Here is a 24262-nt window from a genome sequence, read left to right on the forward strand (position 1 = left end):
ATAATACTTTTTGCAAAATTATTATTATTATATTATTAAAAGATAGATGTTTATATAACTGAGAAATGATAACATTTACAAAATTTGTTTATTTTGGGACGAAGAATTTAAAAATTTTTTTTTAAAATTGTATAGCAACATAATATATCCTACTATTTAACATTTAATAATCGTTTTATACATATTTTATTTGTTAATTTATCATTTGTTTATCGAAGTATTGCAAAATTTATATCGTGTTATTCGTGTAACGAATTAAATTTTTCAAAATTTTTAACCAATATTAAATCAAAGGCAAATTATTTATAGTATAAATAGTACAAAGATATTTTTTCAATGATCCGTTCACATTTAATTTCCATCGAGTTTAACGAGTTTGAGCTTATCGTTCAAGAAAATATTAAGAAAAAATATTCTTTGTGCGTAAACAATTTGAAATGGCAAAATTTTTTTTTCATGTCATATTCTTATTTAATTCTCTACCAATTGTCATAAAACGATTATAATATATGAAATATTAGACAATTCTATAATATATTATAGTTGAAATGTACAAAATTATAATATAATATATACAAAAATTAATTTTTGTTTATTATCTAATAAAATCTAATTTGTGTTTCACATCATTGAAATAAAATTTGTATATTATATATAGTTGTAATGTCCGAGTTAATCATATCGAATATAAACTAAAATATAAATATATACTTATATATTTTTAAATATATTATAACAAAATGGTACAAAATACAACAAGCGTTTTGGCAATGATCATCATTAAATCGACCACAATACACCAACAACAAGTTTTTTTATGCATGTATCTATATAACATAAGTTAACATTATTTCCATATAATAATTATCTACTAATTAGATTACTTTATCGTTCTGCGATCTTACATGATAACGGCAGTAGATTAACTTAAGATTGACAATAATTTATCGCATTTGAACAATTGATTGATCTTTTTGTGCGTCTTCGTTTTCTACTGTTACAAATGAAGGTAATTCTGCTTTAGTAGCTAATTGTAAAGCATATAACCATCTGAAAATTTGATTTGAATTTTATGAGTTTAATATTGTATGTAATATATATATATATATATATATATACGCGCATGTACGAGAAACATATGAAACTTACTTTTGTTTGTCGTCGTCCGATAACGCTTGTAAATAGTAACTTTTCCTAGAATGATGCATTTTAAGAGCTCTAGATCTATCCTTGAAACTTAAAGGATCTTCGTCGGATAATTTAATACCTTCCGTAACGATGAAACCGGGCATAGGAGTTGCTGTCAAAGCCATATTTTCAGATTCAGATTTAAATGTATATAAAACAAAATCGGCGTGTAATGCAAACCATCGCCGTGTCCAAGGTTTACTCGCTTGAGTTTTTAACATAAGATATCCAGATATAACGGAAGATGCGCTTGCTGAAACTTGTAATAAACTTGGTACCGGTCCAGATGTAGACGTTGAGGAAGGTGATTTAACAAGCGGTTGCGTTAAAGCGGTATAACATAAACGGCAAACTCTCGTATTCTTATTATCCTCGAACAATAACTTTTGATTTGAACATTTACCGCAAACAATCTATATAGTAAATAAAATATTATACGTTAAATAATAATAAAAAAAAAAAAAAAGAAAAAAAAAGGAAACGATAAATATGTTTTTTGTAAGTTTATCATTGATAACATTTTTTTTTCCACTTCAATTGATTATATCATCGAGAAAAACTACTCACTATTCCGCAAGCTCTGCAATTATGTTTTCGTTTCATCACAGAAAAAATCACCTCGCATATCATACACTTAGATATATCGTCGCTCTTTAAAACAAGTGTTTTAACATCACCAGTTTTTAAACTTGCTTTTCTTCTCATCATTTCATGCATAGTATCGAACAAGGCATTAAGCCATGCTGCTTTTTCTTCAGCCGCATGTGTATATAATTCGACGCTTTTATCTTCGTCTCTTATGTAAAATGTATTTGCTGTTTCCAAATTATCACCTTCGATTATTTGCAAATTTTCGATTAGAAATTTAGCTCTTAACCGATATAATGGCCCAGGTATTAATCTTATTGAACAAAGTAATAATAAATCGCTAAACTGAAAAACAGAAAAAAAGAATCATTATTTCCATCATTTAACTAAGCGTTAATTACAAATGGATATTATCGTTACATGCATCGAAATTTATATATGAATAAATGATCACGATATATTTAAATTCTGTATATATTAAGTACAATATTATTTTGTACGTACCAGAAACAGTTGTCTTTCTTGATGATCACCGCTCCTTGCTGAAATTTTAACGATACGACCCTCTTTTATAAGCTCCCTCGTGGCACTGACTAGATCCGTTGTATCGTATATACTCTCTTGTATTTCAAGAAGTTTTTTGAACTTGTCAATCTTCTTCATTGCATCATTCGTGTGATTAGCAGCAGTAGACACTAATTCCAATGCCTCTACGAGAAAGAAAGCCATGTCTGTTCGTTTGATTTTACGATTATAATCGTCGCCATCTACGGACGTCTATTTAAACGTGCCCCGTTCAATAGACGTTTAAATAGAAGCAAGTCCTTGCTAGATGCACATTATTTTATGCGGAAGTAACTCATCGAATCGAATGGAACTCGAAAGATCCTTACTTTTAGTATCCTTGTAATCAGCATTTTCTTCCGTGAGGTTTTTCAAATAATCTTTTAGAAGAAGCTCGTATCTTGGTAATCTTTGTATAGGGCTCAACATGTGATGAGGCAATGATAATTTGGCACACTCATCCAATTTTTGAATCTCATCGATAATCGCAGCAAATCTGGTGACTTTAGTTTGAAGAGACTGTATCAAATTCATGGCATAATCAAAGTTTTTTACATATTCTGTATACATTTTAAGAAAAGGCGCAAAATTCTTCATTATGTCTCCGATTCTAGGATTTGAATCCCAATTTTGCATTCTCTCTTGAAGTTGAGGTAACAAAAAATCATTGTGAAATTTGTATATCGACTTGATATTAGAGAACATGTGTTGAACAGTTTCTGGAGGAAACATAGGATGTGCTCTATTCTCTTGATCGATTTTGAACTGGAATACTTGATCGATCAATCGTAAAACGTTAACATAATTTTTTTCAGTAACTAACAATTCTTCAGCAACTCGACGTGCATTTTTCCTTTTGGAATCCAAGTAACTTGTATTATCAACCGATTTTAATTCTAGATTCGAATCATTAGTATTATGATTCACGACTATCGCGGAATCTGTTTCCGATGATTTTGCTCCTTCCGATTCTTCTTCACTTTCGGATTCGCTTATCGCAAATGATTCTACTGCATATCGATGAGAATTTCTATCCGTAGTTAAATATCTACACAAAGAGAGATTTTTTAAAAAAATTATTTTCGTGAAATAAATTACAATCGTTCCTAATTGATCAACATACCTACTATTCCTATATTCTAAAACATTGCGCGATATTCGTACGAATGGAACTTCCATCGAATTCTCTTCTCCTTCTTGAGTATCACCTTGATCCATTGAATTTTCGGTCGACATTATAAACGATCGAAATCGTGGAAAAGCTCCAAAAGAAGCAATTTTTCGAAATGAATGTCCATCATAATTTTCCTGCTTCTCACTTTCCGCTATTATATCAGAATGGTTGAAATCTTTATCCTGGCATTCTTTTAACTCATTTAGATCGGTTTTTCTATCCATTACTTCATCAGGTTCCAATTCAGTATAAAAAGTACTGTTTGACGTTTGTGTTCTTGATACAAACATTTTGAGCGGTCTGTTAAAATTCCTTCTATCTTTAAATTTTAAAATCGGCCTTGTTGTCCAAAGTGAAACATCTATCGATCGGTTCTGTTGCATTCTAAGCCTAAATTCATTAATTAAATAATTAACAATTATAATTTAAATTAATACAAGAAAACACATTATAAAATTACAAATTTGTAAAGTGCAATATAAAAACTTTATCTATTATTTATTATCAATTACCTTTTCGCAATATAATCATTTTATTCAATAAATACATTGGACGCTGAATTAGTGGAATCCAGCGTCGATCAACAACCACATATTATACGTTTGTTAAACATGAGCATATATGTACATTATTCCATGTTGATATGAATCAACGAATCTATCTATATCGAATTTTCTCATTTTGTACGAAGCCAAAATAGTGAAATTTTTCAATGAAAAATCTCAGATCGCTCGATGCAAATTAATTTTTGCATTAATTTATTAGTAACGTATTATTTTTACGTGTAATTATTATTTTATATATTCTTTAACAAAATTTTCTTACAACTTTGTGTATAGATGAAAGACAGATTTTAATATTTTATCTATAACACTTAATAATAATTAACAGATAAAAACGAACAAAATTAATATTAACGATCTCTAATATTGGTCCAGTTATATTTTGACCTGTTTATAATTAATAATATGGGTTATGAAAATACACATAGACATTTCAGCCAGTACTTGGTTACACCTTAGAATGACATATGTGCCATCTACACGAATATATTCATATGTATATTCGTGTACGCATATTCATGCGTAATGTACTTAAATGTAGAATTTTCTCATAAATTTTTATATATGATTCTCTTAATTATATATTCATATAATAAATACAGTTCATATAAATAAAATTCATAAATTTAGCAATATTCTTTTGTAAGAAGTAAAAAATGAATAACGTTTATATAATCTTTTTATACATTTATATAGTTACAATAGAAATGTCCAATAGAGAGTAAGATTAAGCAAGTATGGAGGTCGTTCAAAAATGAGTCGTTGCGCGATTAAAGGATGTATATTCTCTATCTAGTATTGTTTCTCAGAATGATATGTTGATGAAAGATGTCGAAATTGTGAATGAACAAACCGAATATAAGAGCTGAAAATTCCCCCCAAGCTCAAACTATGTAACTGCATTAAAATCTTAGAAACATATAACTATAATTTGTAGAAGGTTATCGATTACGTCTCTTGGTTTAACACGATGTAGCCTCGAAGAAAAAGTATATGATCGTTGAAACCGCATATCTATCGGTGCGTAAAATTGCTAGGTTAATATAATGTATTAAATATTATCTTTATCTTGTTTAACATGTACTACCCATCAAGGGGTTTCGCGGGTATACGAGTTTATGGGTAATATTTCCCAAGATTCTTTGGTATCAAATTGCGAGGCTGCGCGAAACACCGAAAGTTGAATTTGCTATACGAGGAAGAAAGATAAAGAAAATAGGAGAGAGAAACAAAAGACGTTCGAATTTTATTCGATGTTACTTTATCATACATTATCGTAAATAATTGAAATTTTGTTTTATAATTTATACTTATTTCGATTAACAAATGGCACATTGCTCGTATATGCATCTTATATACCTTTCATTTCGCCACGATCATGGTGATCGCGATTGTCATCATTATAACCGCCTTTGTAAATATAATAATTAATATCAATTCTAAATATCGTTGATGACTATATATAATTACTGATACAGTAAATAGTATTAATATAATGCTTTGCGCGTTATTTGTGTTAAAATCGTTACGCGAATATTCAATATAATCAATTGGTGGATGTTCCTGATTGCACGTGATATCTCTTCTAAATGTTTATACCTCAAAAAATTTGTGCAAGTATTCACTTTCGTCGGTAAAGATAACTTGGTACAATACACGCGAATCTTCAATGCATCGCAAGCAAGTTGCTGATGACCCCTGTTTTGAGACAGATGCTTACCTGCGGACACGAAACTAAGACACAAAATAATGACGTGGATCATCGGCGATCATCGCGAAACGTTGTTTGTTCGCAGCTCTGGATTTATAGAGAAATATGTCGACACAAGGCGCAGAACTTTCAAATCGTTTCGTGACTCGAGATGTGGAAATTATGTCGGATGAGACACAGGTAAAAATATCATTTTATTTTATTCAACGATTCGTTCAATTGAAACGGTACAATTCATTTTATTTCACAGCAAGCTTATCCTTTATCATTACTCATTTTATTTTGCAGAATAATCGTATGGATATATTGGAATGTCTATCTGTTTTAATTAACGAGAATAACTCTGCGAATGATCAAACAGAAGGATTAACATTGGATGAACATCTACTAAGCGATGGCACAACGTTGACAGCAGTAACATTACCCGATGGAACGCAAGCATTCGTTGCTAATAATTTCAATGATAATGGTTAGAAATTAATAATTCAATGCAAAAGGATCATAAAAAACTTAGTTAATATCAATAGCAAAACATTCAAATATATATAGAACAATATTTAAATATTTTAGTATGTAGAGTTAGAGTATTATAACTTTCTTTAATAATTTCTGTAAATTTATTATCCGTATTATTCATGTTCGATTTAGATATGGATTTAAAAAGACAAGCAACATTAGAATTGGAAAACGGAGATACTATATTGCTTCGCAATGTAGCAGAACTTACTGAAGGTAAACCACTTCAATTGGAATTGGAACCAGCAACTTTGGTTCAAGCTCATCAAACTACCATAGAGAACGTTGAAAACTATCCACGTGTGGAATTTATCGATGGTAATGCTTATATGGTAGCTGGTCACATTGATGTTAGTAATGATTTGTGGGAAATCGAAGATGGTAAATTGAAGAAAAAGGATTCGAAAATTTTATTAAATAAATTATCCACATCGAGGATAAGACATCCTTGTCCAAGAGAGGGTTGTTCAAAAGTTTACAGTACGCCCCATCATCTCAAGGTAAAAATCGTTTCTGATACCGATTACAAATTGCAAATCAATTCAAGTTCGTTCACAATTAGCATTCTCTGTTTAATGTTATTCACATCGATAGATATAAGTGGAAAATATTTTTAATCATATGAATTTTATCATAAGCATATTTGGAAACTTAAATAATGACAATATAACATATGTAATATAACATAAATATATATCTTAAAGATTTAATTATGTTAAAAATTATGAAATGATATCTTGTTATCTTGTAGTAAAATAATATCATTAAATCAGGTTCACGAACGATCTCATACTGGTCAACGACCATACAGATGCACACATCCAAAATGTAAGAAGAGTTTCTCGACAGGATATAGTTTAAAAGCGCATTTACGCACGCATACAGGGGAAAAACCTTACAAATGTCCAAATGAAACATGCGATAAAAGTTTCAAAACATCGGGAGATTTATTGAAACATGTACGAACACATACTGGAGAACGCCCTTTCTTATGTCCGTTCAATGGTTGCGGTCGTTCTTTTACTACGAGTAATATTCGGAAAGTAAGAGAAAATTTTAAAATAATATAATATTATTAGAAAAAATAAACAAACAAATAAATAAAATAACAATAAAATAACAATAATAGAAGAAATTATATTCTGTATATATATCAGGTTCACGTGAGAACGCATACCGGCGAACGTCCATATAAATGTACACAACCGAAATGCGGCAAAGCATTTGCGAGCGCAACAAATTATAAAAATCATATACGAATTCATTCAGGTGAAAAACCATATGTATGCTCTATCGAAAATTGTGGAAGAAGATTTACAGAATATTCTAGTCTTTATAAGCATCACCTCGTTAGTAATTTTATTATTATTTGTTAATTGCCGATGACGATTGATTTCGCCTTCAATATATTTCTTCTTTTTAGGTTCATACACAGCAACGTCCATTCGAATGTAAAGTTTGTTTTAGGAGATACAGACAAAGTAGTACTCTCGTAATGCACAAAAGAACTGCTCATGCGTTGATAGACAACGATGATAACGTTGATGCTCTTTGTAAAAATTCTATTCAAGAATCATCTAGTCGAAGCAAAGATAAACAAAAAAGAAACATTACACGAGACAATAGTAATTCATCGCTAAAGGTAACTTGGAAGATATTTTGCATTTTGCAATATCGAATATATTTTGAAAATAATTTTCAAAAAATGTTCCTTTTTTATAACCGAAGATTACAGAGAAAGATGGACAAATACAGATTTCTAAAGCGATCGACGATTTGAACGATAATGAAACGCAGATTTTATTAGTCGGTGATCCTTCACATATCGCAGCGTTACAGGTTTGTTATCTTTATATATATATATATATATATTATTTTTTTTTTTCTTTTTTTTTCTTATTTCAATTTGTTTTATCTCGAAGTTAAGTCCAATAATAATATATCTGATAATATTTATTGTATCTTATGTATTTACAGAAGATCGAACTAAATGGTGAATTCGACGAGCATGGTATTGATACTTCTTTCGAAGAATTAAATATAAAAATCGAAGATATAGAACTTGGATGGCATTGATTACTTCAAAATGAAGTATATTCAATGAATATTAATTGAAAACATAAATCATCTATTATATTCTTTTGTCTATTTTGACAATTTTGTTGTTTTTTTTTTTTTATATTATATACATATTGTAATTCACTGTCCTATCAATTTTCAACAATCGAGAAGTAAAGATAATTTAGGCTTATTAAATTATTGAGAATAGTCATTGATCAAGCGTTTCGTTTATCGGTGTAAAAAAAAAAAAGTTTTATTCATTTGTTATTTAATGAGAAAAATGTATCATCGCGAAAATACATCTGATCATTATATATATATATAAATAAACAGGATTTTTAATCATGATCGTTGCGATAGCAGAAAAACTGTCTCAAAAATTTCCTTTTTCATACTATTTCTATTTCCTTTATTTCTATCTGTCGATTCTCTACTCACGTTTCTAATTTTTCAATTCATTGCAAGATTAATTATTTATATGTATATACGATGCACATTAATTTTTTTTATCACCTTTTGTTTCTTCCACATAAAATATTATATTTCGAACAACGAATATATAAAATTATAGAAATCTTATATATATATAATAGATTTGCGATAGTATATAATTTCAGAAAATCACAAAATACAAAAATATTTTCATTTTCTTTTTTCTATATTTTTGAAATATAATTAATTTTGTTGAAACTATAATATCATTAACATTTGATATATCATAAATACATATGCATTGTATACGTCATAATATAAAAAAATTTGCGATAAAATTGAATAAGAACTTGATCGTATATTTCGTTAAATAGAAGGAAACTTTGCAAGATGTGTAAATTATCTTCAAACAGTTATACCCGTTGAGAAGAACATCAATTGTTATTAGCACGAGTTTACTAACCAAATAACTATATTAACGTGTTCAAGTACGAAGTTTGGATTCGAAGAGAGATCATTTTTATACCAGTTATATGTGAACGTTGATTCGGAATTTCAGTTAAGATGCGACATTGCGAATCGCGTAATAGATTCAATTCTCTCTCTCTTTCTCTCTCTCTCTCTCTCTCTCTCTCTCTCTCTCTCTCTCATACTCATTTCTGCCATCCCATTATATCACTGTTCCATTTTTTATCTTTTTCATTTATTTAATCATATTTCTGCTTGTTTCTTCCGTATATTCTTTCGACGTACTTTTAGTAATTTTGTTCTAGTTTTTCTTAAACAAGTTTAATTTCGTTTTAGAATTATTACGATAAGATAAAAGAATGATTTTTTTTAACTGATTTTACGAATCTAATTTTTTTCTTCTTTACATAAAGTTGTGGACCTTGGCGTTTAACATTCTTACGACATACGTTTGAGCAAGGGATCGTTTAAAGTCGTTTACTTCCGAAAGTAGTTCGAGCACGTGACTAACTGATCAACGAAGTGACCGTTCTTCTCTCTTTCATTTAAAGAAAAATTTTAGAATGTGCGTTATTCGACCAAGTTGCGTTATAACGGGTAAAACATATAAATATCGGTGGTTTGTTGAAAAAATGATTTTATCATTATTGTTCGATAAGTGTTAATTATAAATCACGAGGGGATGGATCGTTTAATTTCTTTTTACTATTATAAGGTAATAATTAATTTATTTCATACAAATATAAAGTATTCTTATTCACAGATATTAATTAGATAAAGCGTAATCTAACTTATATTAATTTTTATGTTATTTATCGACAATATGATAAAAAAAAAAAACATTAGCAAATTGCGTAAAAACTAGAAAGTCAAAAAATCGAAGAAGAATTGTTTTTTACAGGTATATATATACATATATATACAATCTTGAAATCGCAGTTAAATTTTATGTGATTTAAAAAGATGAAAGAGGTGAAGGAGAGATAAAAAAGAAGGGGGGAGGGATAGACTAATACGTAATATTTGAACCTTGTTCAAAATTTTTTTATTCTATATTTGTAAAGATTGCAAATTTTTAATTTCGATAGCAATGATGAATAATTTCCAATGAATTAGATACGAAAATTTAAGCCAACACGAATAAGCGTGTATAATTTTCATTTTAGAAATTATAAATTATATTATATTATAATTACATTAAAAAGTCGAAGTTTATAGAAAGAAATATACACTCGTACAAAGATATCAATAGATAATAATAGGAATAGTGGAAATTTCAAAAACAGAGAGTTAATTAGAAATGCAAACTATGAGGGAAAGGCAAGGGATGAACGAGGATATATCGGGAGACGTTTTTAACGTAGCAGTTATCAGTATTAAAACGTGTTTGTACTCTCGAGATCGCAACTGTCGTGGTACATTATACATATTCTACTTCATCATCAAGGTGCGTACTTTCATTATATTAGAAATCAAACGAAAGATAATTGTGTTTCTTTATTTCAATTGCGATCAAAATTATATCGTTATCGAACATAATTATATCATTTAATTTTCTATGGTTTATTATTATCGAAAATATTTCGTTCTCGTTTCTACACGTTAGTCGATGTTTACTCGATATCTGGTTTAGCATTGTTTCAATATATAACGAAGATAAGTTCTTGCATTCCCATATATAAACGATGAAATTTATATAAAATAATATCAAATATATTAACATATGGCATCTATTTTCTTACAAATTTTCTCACGCGAATGAATAATTGAAAATTTGAAAAAAAAATTTTTCTTTAATTCTGTCTCTTATTTTTTTGTTCTTTTTGCGTTGAGAAAATATATACTCAAATATAGATGTTACAGGCCAGTAAATATTACGCGTAAAAATGAAAAAAAAAAGGAGACTACCAGGAAATAAATAACAAATTATGTTGAAAACGTAATAGGTAGAAAAAAATATATGTATTCTTTGCGCGATAAATCATGCGTTTGATCGATTTTTTCCATCGATCTTTCAACTAGCGGGATATATATTACGTTATACAAAGTACATTGTGGAAGTTACGTAAAGAGTATCGTCGAAGGGAACATTTTTGTCGCCAATTACGCGGTAACTGTGAAAATTGTAGTCACACGGTAAACGTCCCTAAGTCCAATTGCAACCATCGATCAGTATTCTCAAACAATGCGTTTCCTACATTCAAGAAAATATTCGGTTTAACGACTACCACTTTGGACAGTTTAAGTTACTTTGTTTCGAATCTTTTGTCTCGTTAGAATCATCATTCTTGCGACCAGTAAGAATTTAAATTCGTTCGCGTCTTTTTTTTTTCTTCTCATTCTTATTTCGAATTCGAAGAATATTCGTCTTATTGGACGGAAGAAATTTTTCGTACAATTGGAGTTTTTTTTTTTTCTTTTACGTATCAACGCGACACCACTTTTATCATTCTATAAATTCGTTTTTTGCGTTTCGCTTTCGTAAATGAGAAAGAAGTGGAGTCGCAGAAGTGGATGTCGATTTCAAAATAAATTGTGAAAATTTCGATATTTCAGAATAAGAGAAGCAGGTAAATCTTTTACATTTTCGATAGAACGATTACACGAGTATATTCTAATAATTACATCACTTGATATTCTTGTTCCAGGGTATTCGGTGATTCGAAGGAAGAGAAGAAATTTGAAAGAAAAATGAAAAAATAATCGCATTACCTATCGATAAAATGGTTAGTTGTTGCCACTTAAAATCGTATCGGATATCTAACAGAGTCGTCATCGAGGGAGAAGAAGGTGACTTTTGAAGGTCGCGAAATCAGAGTCTAAAGAGTTATCACGCGATAATGTCGTAGTCTGCTTGACCGTCCATAATCTGTTTTTAGTGCAGTGGTAGTAAGAATCGCGACAACAATCCGCGAATCGGTCGTTCTATTGTATCATTATTAAGAATTGTCTTTCAAACAGCAACATCGTAATTATCAAATAATAGAGACAATGTTTGAAACGGAAGGAAAAAATTTATGAAACTGGAACGAAAATTTGCATCGTTATTTTATTAGAGATTTTTCGTTGTTGTTCCTGACACTCATTCTTATCCCATTTCAAACACGATCAGTTAAAGAATGTCGAAGAAGCAATGGTTGGTCCTGTTGATGCTGTTCTTGACATACTTGTTACTAGGTGCTTCCATTTTCTACCATATCGAGAGCCGCTTAGAGATCGACCGCATTGAAAAAGACAAACATGAACGCATCAAGATTAACGGTGAGCATAATGGATCGTGTAATTAAAAACAACAACATCCATAATCTGAAATTTGAAAATGCAGCTCAAAAAAATGTTCGATTCGATATATGTACGCATGTATTCGATATGTACACATACAGCGATCTACGGACGAATCACCATTCAAATATAGTAAAATCGATGCAAATACCAATAAATACATATAATCTATGATCTGTTATAACTCTTTCACTTAATGTTTATTTAAATAAGTATAAAAAAAAGACTCGTATCTCTCTCTCTCTCTCTCTCTCTCTCTCTCTCTCTCTCTATACATTAAACAACAATGAGCAATCGTGATAGAGAATAAATTCATTGAATCGGTTATTTCGATACCAAGTTACGAAACGAATTGTATGCGAAATTATATGGACTAAGACCACTCCCTGTTAAATTGTTCAGAAAATTTATCGGTTCCTCTCATAAACATTGATTATTTCGTAAATATTTTTAAACTATTATTTCAATATTTCAAATTGTCACAAGATCAATTATTTTTGTACTTCATCAACTCGGTAAACGCTGTTAAGTTGAAATTGATAGTATTTTTTAATTAAGGTTGTATAATTACAATACATACGTACACATGTGCGATAGTCGAATAGATTTTTACCGTTGTAAAGAAAGGATGACAAAGATCAAAGTAAAATTTTTGATCGAACGTATAATAATACGATATATATTTTCACATTATCGAATGTTATCGGAAATATATGTTCCATTGAATTGTAATAGAGAAATTGGAAAAAAAAAAAAAAGGAAATCTGCACGAAATATTATACGTTTGAATCGAATTTGAAGAATTAATCAAGATCTTTACCTTCGCGCCAACTTTTTATCCGATATATTCTTTGTTGAACAGTATCGACGTGACTTGTTTCCACGGTACGACTAGTTCGAAGCGAACGGAGAGCATAAACGATAAACGAATAAACCGAAACGATAAGATAACATTTTCCCGGGAACAATATATAGTTTGAATTTGAACGAAGACTATTATAATGCAGACTTCCAAAAGAGCTCGTTATCGAACGAGCAAAGTTTCAATCTTATATATACATACATATGTACATTCGAAAGATTCGATGTCTTTTAAGTAGGAATCGTGATTCGAAAATAAAATTCATTATCACAAAATTATAAAACAACAAAATTCTTGTGATAAATTCACAATTTTTAACCGCGTTACAAATTATCTTAATTAATTTTCATATCTCGACGTTGTTTTTTTTCAGCTTTGCTTCACACGCATTACGTACCGAATCTTAATCACGATCACGATGAAATTCTCGAGAATTTGACGCGATACTGCGGAAAATCAGTTTATAATTATACCGAAGGCGATTATCCCCTTAAATGGGATTTTTATAATAGTTTTTATTTCGCTTATACCGTCGTCAGCACAATAGGTACGTACGTACTAATAAATTCTCAAAATATCGTATTAATCATATCTAATAATTACGATTTAATTACGATTTATATCACGTATGAATTGTAACGAAAAATTTATAATTTTCATTGTTTAATCGTGTATCGAATACACACGATATAATACACGTAGGTTACGGGAATTTGGCTCCAACGAACAGGCTCAGTCGCATCCTGATGATATTTTATGGTCTGATAGGCATACCTATGAATGGAATTTTGTTGACACAATTGGGAGAATTTTTTGGCCGTGTATTCGTTAAAGCTCATCAAAAATATAAATCTTATAAGCATGGCCGTGACAATTATTATCCTAGAAAATTAACAACATTCGAAACGGGAAAAGCTGGATTGGCTGCACAAATATTTGCACACTTGTTGCCAGGTTTCGTCATGTTCATCTTTTTCCCAGCATTTCTTTTCTCTCATTACGAGGGTTGGAGTTACGAAGAAGCTGTTTATTACGCTTTCGTCACATTGACCACCATTGGTTTTGGAGATTACGTGGCAGGTGAGAAAACATTTTTTATCCTATATGATCTATCAGAGAGAAAGAGAAAGAGAAATGATCATTTTTTTTTATCATTATTTGCATCGAATGTACATATATTCGATAGGACAGGACAATAGCAAGGGTAGCGGGTTTTTCTTTATATTATACAAGATCTTTCTGATTTGCTGGATTTCCTTTGGATTGGGATACACTGTCATGATCATGACATTCATCACGCGAGGTATGCGAAGTAAGAAGATTACTAGAATAGAGCGTAAATTAGCTATCAATTTGAAGCATACGCAAAGTAAAATATGGAATGAATTCAATAAGGAAATAAATTATTTACGCCGTGTTTTCAACGAATTGCAGTTATCTAAAGTTAAGGTAAAACAAATTCTCCTATTCTTTATTTTGCTTCTCGATTCGTTTCTATATAATGCATCCTCGTACACGTGTGTACACCTCTAAATTATTTTTATCAATTTAATATTTACGTTTTTTCAATAATCGATTTTCAGAGAATATACGTTGACGAATGTAATTACGAGATTCCACCGTCTAAATTTTGTCGTAGTAACAGCTTCCCCGATCTTCGAGATTTGTTGTACGCCTCAAAAGAGAAAGATGAAATATATCAGAGACCTCGACGACGCGCCAATAGCGAAGTGGTTCCAATGGTAAGTTGGTCGATTCGGCTGTGATACGATATCATCACATTGAAATTTTGGAGCTAAGATCCCGAATATAAAATTTTAATTACGAATATTTATTACTTTTCGAAATATCGATGAAAATCTTTCTCGTTGTTATACATATCCGTGATTATACGTATGTCAATATACGATCGTCGTTTATCTATTTTTTTTTCATAAATCATCGTGACGACTATTCAATCGAGATTGATATCTCAACTCTATCATCGTAACTTTGATTATCGTAATTTCAATCGTCCAATAATTGTTTTACATTTTATTTTTGCATTCCGCGAATTCCAATTGTTCCACGGATCGATACACGGATTTTGAATGCACAATTTAGTTTATAGATAAGCGGCGATCGTATATCGATTCGTGTCACGTGTAAGATAATATTCAATATAAATATAATAACGAAAGATTTTTATCAACATTATCGAAATTTTTTTATATCTGGATTCTTCATCCTCTCAAAATTTCAGTATTTTGTTAGCCAATTCTTCATATTTTTCTTACTCGTTCCTTTCTTCTTTCTTCAATTTTAAATAAATAATTTTAAATAAAAATTAAATATATATTAATATTATTTTTTTGAATCATTCAATAGGAAAATCAAGTAACGCGCGTCGTTTCTGAAACCGATCTTCAAAGAATCGATAAAACAGCAACATTCGCAACTCATGCAATGGTTCAACCAGCAGAATTATTGGCAAGATTGGTGAATATTCTTGGTTATATACCACCAGCTACCGAAGACATGGGAGCCGATGGTTCAAATCAAACAACTTACGTTGGCCAGGAACAAGTCGGATATCACAGTGACAAACTCGAAGAAAATAAAGAGATTTTGGAAAGAGAATCGACTCACGCGTTCAATACCGGATCTAGAATCTGGACAATCGGGCACGAGAAGATACCGCGATTCGTAAGACCTCGTTCGAGAGCGGCCAGTGAGATTAGAATACAAGAAACGAAAAACGAGGATCGAAACATCGAACGAACTTGGTCCGGACCAACAGCGGCCAGAAAGATTCAGGAATTGATGAAATCCCGTGTAAATGAATCATCGAGCAAAGAACGTGACATTAAAGATACCAAATTTTCTAAACTTCGCAATTTTGCATTAACAAAAAATGTTCCTAAAGCATTGTCCAATCCTTGGAAAAATCGTTTCTCGATAAGTTCGGAAAAAAAAATCTCCGAATTCGATCGCAATATTAACGATAAAGACTTGGGCGGACAAGGATCTTTATCGATCGATGATAGACGAGAGTCGATCGCAAGCAATTTAAATCCACGAAGATATTATTACACGCATACCGGTGCGGCTAACAATTTTAACAACAACGTTAATAATAATCTACTCGAAGAGACCAGTTTGGCCGATTTTTTGAGAGCCCTTACCGTTCTTCACGCTAGCGTTGCTGCCAATAACGGTAATTGGACCTCTGCTACGAACGAAGATCAGATTCGTCGCGATCAACCTCGAAGAAAATTGGGTACCGCTTCTTTAACACCGCCAAAACTTCCTAGCTTGTTTACCTTGTTTTCACCATCTCCACCCGTATCAACCACTCAAAGTAATCAAAACACTATTACGCAAGAATCTAATATAAACTGGAACGAAGATAAATTACCTTGGTTTCAATCAACAAGACGAGAGTCGAGAAGAGGTAGTTTAGCGTTTGCTCATCCTACCATAACTGCCAAATCGAGACGATTTTCTTTGAGACCTGTAGCAACACCTGTCAGTCCACCGACGCCTCCGAAAAATGACTCGCCATTCTTATCGGTCAGTTTATTTCGAGAGAGAGAGAGAGAGAAAGAAAAACGATTTATCGTTTACTTTTTAAAAACGATCTTTTATTTTGTTTTTTTTTTTATTTTCAGAAAACTAAATCAACGTTTTTGTTCGAATCTCCTAAAGAGCCTCTTATTCTAACAGAGAGAACGCCAGGTTTTTCAACGCCTATAAAATCAAGCTTGAACGATCGTCGTTTCTCGTTACGACCAGCTCAAAATTCGAACGTTAATTTAAAAGGAGGTAACACTTCTATCGTTTCTACGCAAAAAGTTGCACCTCGTTGGAAGGCTGGTATATTGCAACGACAAATCGGTCAAATGAATCTTCGACGTCGAGCTAGAGCGTTCAGTTTGAGCGACGTTCATAACGAAGATCACGGAGAAAGAACCGAACCTTTTCATTTATCATCCAATATTATTTACAAAAAAAATAATCAAGATACAATTTATAAAAATCCTAAAACCGGTGAATTTGCATCATCGATCGAAAATTCGGGTCAATTTGCATCTTTGGTTTCCAATTCGGAACGATATTCACCGCTTTCACAAGAAATTATTTCTACGAATTCCGTTCGTCTCGAGGAAAAGAACGTACGAATCATCGATCCACAATCACATTCCATCGTACACGCAATTCCTAACGAGAATGTCGATGATCATTCGAACGAATGTACATCTAATTCTCGTTTAAGCGATCGAATAGAATCAACTTTGTGTAAAGATTCTCGAATAAGTACAAAAAAACAAGTATCATCGAATGATTCTTTCACTAATAATTCTACTTCTCAATATAATTTATTCACTAATACCGGTGCAGAATCACAAGAACCATTAATGGAAGTAAAAGTAGAAAATCCTAGTACAAATATCATTTCCGATCCGTTCAAAATAGTTACACCCGATGTTTCTTCGCATCATTCGTTAGATTCTCTTGCAGAGTTCAAAACCGACAAGCATAAATCACACTTGCCTATCGATAAATCGTGACACAGACTTTTCGTTTAAAAAACGGATTTATTAATCGGACAATAATCGCAAATCGTATTCATTTTCGATGTAGTTAATTCTGCGATTCTCTTTTATTATTCTTTCGAGTGAAAAAATGATAAATTTCGAACAGCATACGAGATTATAGGAATACGACGATACAAAATACTTATTTTAACGTTATATAAAAGCTGTGACTCTTTTTTAGCGTGACCGTTCCCGGAATGTCACTTTCATAAAAATAAATAATAATATATATAAATTAACGCAATTATAATTTAAGTTGAATTCGAGGAAAAAAAAATATAAAATAAGCAATAAGATCGCGATCATTCTTTCTTCGTTAAATTATCGACGTATTTAAATTTTACGAGAAACGTTTTCTTTTTCGCTTTTTTTTTTTTTTCATCTTTTTATCTTCAGCACTTGAAACGTAAAAGCGAAAGTAAATTTTAAATTATCACGAAACATTGTTTTTGCGCGAAAGAATATTTGAAAGGTAGTAAGTAATATAGTATACTAATTGTTGGTGATTGTTGAAATAATACGAATTCGATCGTTAAATACAATAAATTATGTATTATTATTTAGTAAAAGCTTTTCACTTTCTTTTTTTTTTTGTTTTTTCTTTTATTATTTCGAACGTTGAACTTGAAACGAAGATATCGTGCAATATCGTTAAAATGTGTGATTCTATATTTTACAAAAAAATCGAACAATTGATGGTATCATATCATTTAATCACTATATAAATTAAGAAACTCGTTCGAAAGTAAGTCGTGATATATTTTCTATAACCTTTTCCTTATTTCATCGATTAAATGTGCACGCGGAATCGAAACTTCTACACGAGACACAACATCTCTTAATGTAACCTCTCCTTTCGCCAATTCTCCTTCACCAATTATTATAACCAACGGTATACCACTTTCTTCGCAGTGATGTAATTGCGCGAGCAATTTTATATTTTTTTTGTAAGAATGTTCGGCTTTCACTCCAGCATCCCAAAGGAGCGTCAAGATTTTCATTCTTTCTTCGTACAAATTTTTTTGTGCAGTTGCCACAAATACTTCAACTTCGTTGGTTCGCGTTTTCACGCTTTCATGATTTAATTTCATCTCTAGAACGTTGAAAATACGTTCAACACCCAATGACAAACCGACACAAGGAATTGATTTTTTTTTACTATCGAACATTCCAACCAAATTATCGTAACGGCCACCGCCTGCGACACTACCAACGCCAACTTCATCACCTGGAAATGAAGATGGAAAAAAAAAAAAAAAAATACAATTTTTAAACGAATCATAGATAACATTCATCGATTTAACAAAATTCGTTCGATACAAGTGAAAATCTTATTGAAAACTTACCAGTCAATATCGCTTCGAAAATTATACCTGTATAATAATCGAGTCCTCTGGCAAGACTAAGATCAAAAATTATTTTATCCGTCACTTGGAATATGTTGCAATATTTGAACAACAATTCAATGGATTCAAGACCATTTACCGCAGATTCGTGTTTCATTAATTCATTATCTTTCTTTAATTCATATATCAATTCTATCCCACCAGATTGCGATACATAAGTGCCAATCTTATCAGCGCTCGATTCACTCAAACCTTTCTCTTCAACGATCTCTCGTTTCACTTCAGACCACGAATTCTTATCCAATTTATCGATAGACGAGCACACAGCATGAAATTTATCATTTGGAACGCCACAAGTAGTAAATATACCATCCAATAACGATCTATGATTCAATTTGATCGTAAAAGGTCCCACATTTAAACACTGTAACGCTTCAGAAATGACGCGAATGCATTCCGCATCTGGTATCATAGGATCGTATTGTCCAGCTATATCAAAATCCTTAGATCGAGAAGAAAAAGAAAAGAAAAATCAATGATATATTTCTCAAATCGATAAGATGACGATACACGGCATCTTACATTTCACATCATTAGACTTACGCATTGATAGAATTCCCTGTATCTACCCCTTGTCGTGGATGGATTGTCCCTTCGATAAACTTTTGCTATATGATATCTCTTTATGGAAGAGATTTTTCTCATAGCCAGGTACCTGGCAAAAGGTACCGTTAAATCATATCTAAGAGCTAAAATTTCTCCACCTTGATCCTTCAAATCATAGATCAGCTTCGAATCCTCTCCATACTTTTCCGTCAAAACTTCCTAAAAAATTATGAATAACATTTACTTAAAATGAACAATTACGACTTACAATTTACAATTCTTACGTACTTTCAATTCAAATACAGGAGTATCTATAGTTTCCGCACCGTGTCTTTTAAACACAGTAATTATTTTATCCAATACAGCAAGCCGTAACGCCATTTGTTCCGGACCATAATCCCTCGTACCTTTAGGCGTTTTAAGAATAAGTTTGGAAGATACCTCATTCTTGTTTCCCAATTGAGCTTTCAATTCCGATAATTTGGTAACTTCCTCCGCAATCTACACAAAATCAATAAAAATTAATCAATGCAGATTTAACAAATAAATCTTGAATTATCATTTAAAACGGGACATATTTAGTACGGTCTTTCTTTTTTTTTTATCATTGTTCGTCAAAGAAAATTTCCTGTATAATTTGTCATACCTTTAGCCTCGAAAGCATCGATGCATGGCAATATTTTCGTGCAGGTAGGAAGACATTGGTCCACATCGAACACAACATCACAAGTGATCCATCGATTTAAAAGAAGAACCAGAATCAAAGAGAAAAGTCCGCCTCAATGTTGATTATTAAACTAGCCGAAAGAACAAACAGTACCATATATAAGTGAACTAGCAAGCAAATGCTATAAATTATATTGTTCAATTATATTGTTATTACAAATATGCAAGATCGAATATCGTTTCTCGAGCAAAAAAAAATTTCATAAAGAGACGTTATTCGACGCGCATGTGTCGAATAACAGAACCGATTTTATCAAATACATATACGTGTATATATAATATATATATATATATACATATTTTATATAATTTATAGGTATTTTGCTTGCCAGTGAACAACCGCCTCACCTTTAAATCAATCACATTTTTGTCGAAGAGGCAGAGGTTCCTTAAGCGATCGACTTTTCTCACCAAAGAGGTAATCGATCCTTTCGGCTCGAGAAACGTATTACGTTCAATTTGGTCGAAACTTTGAACGTTTGTGAACCATCTTTTCAAATGTGGCCATTTGGAGAGTAATTGGTCATCGATAAAAGCGACGCAAAAATCAAAAAATTTCGTATCTTTTATGGTAGGAATCCAACCACACACATAACTGACATCCGCAAAATCATGGTTAATGCTCTCTAATTGCGTTTCTAAGATCGAGAAATTCGTTGAATCCTGAAGGATAGAAACTGAATGTACCATAGTCTCTCCGATAGAGGTTAAGTACAGACAAGAGTTAGAAAATATCGTTCATCACAGAAGAAATAGATAGATTTATTCGCGAAAAAAATTTAAGGATAAATCGATCGTAAAAAAACTATTCGTCACGAATAATAATTAAAACTATAAACGTTCGAATAATTTCCAAATGCAGAGCCACATGGAGGCAAAAAGCATCGGTTTTACCAGAAGGTATCGTCAGAAGGCTTCAGTCGCATAAAGAAATTGGTGAAAAAAAAAAAAAGAACAATAATTGTCCGTAACGAAAAAAATAAATAATCAATCATACCTGAACATCGTTAGCTTTGGCAGCTTTGAGTTTTCGTACAAGCTCTTCTTGTTCCTTCACCCGTTCCAACAACTTCCGTTCGATTTCGTCAGCCATAACGCGCGATTCGACCTTTCTCTTTCCAACTCGAAATCTAAACGCTTCTCGCAATACGGCATCACTGAACCTTCCAGCAGGTTACATCCAACGATTGTACTCGAATTTACTACGGTCTGCTCACTCAACCGACTTTAAGATCCCGCTCTATTCACGATTTTGACGCGTGTTCGTGAAAGTTATAGAAAATTTTCTTTAGTTAGTTTATCTATACGCATTCTATTTTTTTTACTCTCTTTTACTTATGAATATACACAAAACGATAAGCGATAGATATCGTTTAAAAAAAAGAAATCGTATCGCAATATTTTGAAAAACTTTTTTCTTTTCTTATTCCTTTTATTTATTACTCTCTATAATATTTTCGTTTCTTTTTCCTTTTCTTTTTTCGAAAACATATTTTTCGATTTTTCCTTTTAATATATATTATAATTTTTCGTAAACCGTCCAATAGCAAACAATATCGTATTCGATATAGTTCGATACACAACGATAAATAATAATAATTCGATTTAATTAATAACTTTTTATAATCAAATTTTTAAAATTTTAAAAGATTCGATAAAATATCGAATTTTATCGAATGAATTTTAAAATAATAATCACAATAATTTTTGTCACGCGACGAAAAAAAAAATGCACAACGTAACTTATGGGAGGAAACGATAACTTTGCGAATCACTATTTCGTTACGGTTTATAGGTTTCTCAATAAAAAAAAATTCTAAATAAATCATTTAACGATTCATGCAATCTTTCTTTCAATATATTTAAACGTTTTTGAAAAATCATAAATTTTTAAAATATATATATATATATATATAAACGATCAAACGAAAATAACTGGTTAATTTATCGCTTCACTATCATTCGCTGTAATATCGATCTTAGTCGATAACTTATCGACGTTATGATAATTTTCCATCAGTAGCAAAATTTTCAAAGTATCAAAAATAAAATATCTATCCATAGTAAGTAAATGCGAATAAATAAAATTATAACAACAATTTTTGAATCATTCACTTTATTTTCATTTTAGATGATTATAATATTAAGTAGAATGGAATAGTATACGAAAAAACAAATACGATTACAAGATTTTATTTAAGAACGAAACAACGCAGTCACATTATCTCCTTTATCTCCTTTAGCCTTTAAACGTGATCGGCATTCAAAAAATAATTTTTATTTTTTTTATCTCTTATCTCTCCCGTTATTCACTACATTTTGTCCAAATTTTTAATCGCGATAACACGTAATCACAAGACAAAATTACAGAACATCGATCGTATTTTCATCATTTTTTAAATTCGAATTATATCGACCAATACGATTAAATAATTTAATTTTAAAAAAATATTTTAATTTTTGATATCTTAATATTCGAAATATAAAAGAAAAAGAAAAAGAAAAATATTTAAACTGAAAATAAAATTTTTTTTTATTCATCGATTTTAATTATTATATTTCTTTTTCTTCTTTAAATTTCATTTATCTATGAAAGGATTATTTTTTTACATCTCGACTCGTTTCGTTTTCTATTTTATCATGTCCTTCGACGAACATTTTATAATTATTTTATAATAATTTGCGTATTTATGATCATAATTTTACACTTCGATACCTTATTTATTTAAAAATTATTTACACTTTAATATTTAATTCTATTATATAGCGATAAAGTCTTTGTTCGGAGAGCAGGGAAAAACACTTCCATTCCGCTCCGTATTCGGAAAACGACTACGTTTAATCGATACGTATGCAATAACGATCGACGCGACATCGCGCCGCAATTCACGTTCGCTATAATATTCGTAAAAATATTAATTTTTATCTCTTAATTTTATTAATCTCATTTTATTATATTATCGTTTATTTATCATAGAATTTCTTTTTGTTTTTACGGTAAGTTTACAAATATCCCATTTTAACGTTTTCTTCTTTTTATTTATTTATTTATTTATTTTAAATTTAACGGATTAATTTTTATTTCATCGATAATATTTTTGACATTTAATTTTTTCTTCATTTTTATTATCAATTTTTAAAATTCCATTATACGGATTATTTTATATATTATATTACGGATTAATGTTTCATCATATCAACGTTCGAGGCTAAGGAAGAAGAAAGGAAGATAGAATTTAATTTTTTTTTATTTAAATTCTAAATTACTGTTTATAATTAACGTTACATTATATCGTTGTTTCTGGCAAAGAGAAACGAAGAAAAAATGATAACGAGATAAACATCGAAGAATTTCTTTATTATTTATTTCTCTTTTTATTGTTTTTTTTTTCGATTATCATAAATGCTTTCTTTTTCTGAAAAACGTGTGAATACGTTACACGATTATTTTCGTATTTAAGTTATTCGTTTTTTTCTTTTTCTAATTCTTATATTTTTAAATTAATAGCTAATACGATTAATACGATTAAAGGATATTTCGATTTTAACTTTTGATATATTAATATTCGAAATATAAGAGAAAAAGAAAAAAAATATG

At 30.6% G+C, this 24262-nt stretch overlaps 4 protein-coding genes across 14 annotated transcripts; 2 read left to right on the forward strand and 2 right to left on the reverse strand.

The window, feature by feature from the left end:
• Positions 1–698: 698 nt before the first annotated feature.
• On the reverse strand, positions 699–13643 carry LOC410804 (FYVE, RhoGEF and PH domain-containing protein 4). 2 transcript variants are annotated; one of them, XM_016918125.2, is made up of 7 exons: positions 13368–13643; positions 3464–3904; positions 2670–3388; positions 2281–2486; positions 1756–2121; positions 1150–1601; positions 699–1050 (listed from the first exon to the last, which is right to left on the reverse strand). In XM_016918125.2, exons 2-7 carry the CDS (start codon positions 3895–3897, stop codon positions 945–947), a joined length of 2283 nt encoding a protein of 760 aa, XP_016773614.1. In that variant the 5' UTR covers positions 3898–3904; positions 13368–13643; the 3' UTR covers positions 699–944. The 2 variants fall into 2 exon arrangements, with proteins under 2 accessions (XP_016773614.1, XP_394280.3); XM_394280.6 differs by lacking the exon at positions 13368–13643 and adding an exon at positions 4027–4551.
• LOC408657 (zinc finger protein 76) lies at positions 4829–8713 on the forward strand. Of its 3 annotated transcripts, none has more exons than XM_006568700.3 (9): positions 4829–5097; positions 5790–5968; positions 6077–6257; positions 6437–6804; positions 7078–7347; positions 7462–7653; positions 7728–7946; positions 8033–8143; positions 8282–8713. In XM_006568700.3, exons 2-9 carry the CDS (start codon positions 5894–5896, stop codon positions 8378–8380), a joined length of 1515 nt encoding a protein of 504 aa, XP_006568763.1. In that variant the 5' UTR covers positions 4829–5097; positions 5790–5893; the 3' UTR covers positions 8381–8713. The 3 variants fall into 3 exon arrangements, with proteins under 3 accessions (XP_006568763.1, XP_006568765.1, XP_006568764.1); XM_006568702.3 differs by having other exon boundaries at positions 4896–5097; positions 5874–5968; XM_006568701.3 differs by lacking the exon at positions 4829–5097 and adding an exon at positions 5126–5710.
• On the forward strand, positions 9114–18744 carry LOC410805 (open rectifier potassium channel protein 1). Of its 5 annotated transcripts, none has more exons than XM_016918120.2 (8): positions 9114–9980; positions 11914–12526; positions 13783–13956; positions 14112–14489; positions 14596–14858; positions 14993–15151; positions 15777–16961; positions 17060–18744. In XM_016918120.2, exons 2-8 carry the CDS (start codon positions 12385–12387, stop codon positions 17957–17959), a joined length of 3201 nt encoding a protein of 1066 aa, XP_016773609.1. In that variant the 5' UTR covers positions 9114–9980; positions 11914–12384; the 3' UTR covers positions 17960–18744. The 5 variants fall into 5 exon arrangements, with proteins under 5 accessions (XP_016773609.1, XP_016773612.1, XP_016773611.1 ...); XM_016918122.2 differs by lacking the exon at positions 9114–9980 and having other exon boundaries at positions 11050–12068; positions 12145–12526; XM_016918121.2 differs by lacking the exon at positions 9114–9980 and adding an exon at positions 11050–11835.
• LOC410806 (histidine--tRNA ligase, cytoplasmic) lies at positions 18352–21978 on the reverse strand. Of its 4 annotated transcripts, XM_006568699.3 has the most exons (7): positions 21662–21967; positions 21013–21327; positions 20585–20735; positions 20227–20439; positions 19936–20157; positions 19333–19834; positions 18352–19214 (listed from the first exon to the last, which is right to left on the reverse strand). In XM_006568699.3, exons 3-7 carry the CDS (start codon positions 20660–20662, stop codon positions 18751–18753), a joined length of 1479 nt encoding a protein of 492 aa, XP_006568762.2. In that variant the 5' UTR covers positions 20663–20735; positions 21013–21327; positions 21662–21967; the 3' UTR covers positions 18352–18750. The 4 variants fall into 4 exon arrangements, with proteins under 4 accessions (XP_006568762.2, XP_623060.3, XP_006568761.2 ...); XM_623057.6 differs by lacking the exon at positions 20585–20735 and having other exon boundaries at positions 21662–21978; XM_006568698.3 differs by lacking the exon at positions 21013–21327 and having other exon boundaries at positions 21662–21966.
• Positions 21979–24262: the final 2284 nt, after the last annotated feature.

This window comes from Apis mellifera, linkage group LG2 (genome assembly GCF_003254395.2).
Source record: "Apis mellifera strain DH4 linkage group LG2, Amel_HAv3.1, whole genome shotgun sequence".
Classification (NCBI taxonomy): domain Eukaryota; kingdom Metazoa; phylum Arthropoda; class Insecta; order Hymenoptera; family Apidae; genus Apis; species Apis mellifera.

Coding starts and splice junctions, on each gene's coding strand:
- LOC410804 (XM_016918125.2), bottom strand. CDS start 3,897: ATGCAACAGAACCGATCGATAGATGTTTCACTTTGGACAACAAGGCCG. Junction 3,389..3,463: donor TTAGAATATAGGAATAGTAG/GTATGTTGATCA, acceptor CTCTTTGTGTAG/ATATTTAACTACGGATAGAA. Junction 2,122..2,280: donor AAGAAAGACAACTGTTTCTG/GTACGTACAAAA, acceptor TCTGTTTTTCAG/TTTAGCGATTTATTATTACT.
- LOC408657 (XM_006568700.3), top strand. CDS start 5,894: ATGTCGACACAAGGCGCAGAACTTTCAAATCGTTTCGTGACTCGAGAT. Junction 5,969..6,076: donor TTATGTCGGATGAGACACAG/GTAAAAATATCA, acceptor TTTATTTTGCAG/AATAATCGTATGGATATATT. Junction 6,805..7,077: donor GTACGCCCCATCATCTCAAG/GTAAAAATCGTT, acceptor TCATTAAATCAG/GTTCACGAACGATCTCATAC.
- LOC410805 (XM_016918120.2), top strand. CDS start 12,385: ATGTCGAAGAAGCAATGGTTGGTCCTGTTGATGCTGTTCTTGACATAC. Junction 13,957..14,111: donor TACCGTCGTCAGCACAATAG/GTACGTACGTAC, acceptor TAATACACGTAG/GTTACGGGAATTTGGCTCCA. Junction 14,859..14,992: donor TGCAGTTATCTAAAGTTAAG/GTAAAACAAATT, acceptor ATCGATTTTCAG/AGAATATACGTTGACGAATG.
- LOC410806 (XM_623057.6), bottom strand. CDS start 21,757: ATGGCTGACGAAATCGAACGGAAGTTGTTGGAACGGGTGAAGGAACAA. Junction 21,328..21,661: donor CCAAAGCTAACGATGTTCAG/GTATGATTGATT, acceptor TCTATCCTTCAG/GATTCAACGAATTTCTCGAT. Junction 19,835..19,935: donor ACAGGGAATTCTATCAATGC/GTAAGTCTAATG, acceptor TCTCGATCTAAG/GATTTTGATATAGCTGGACA.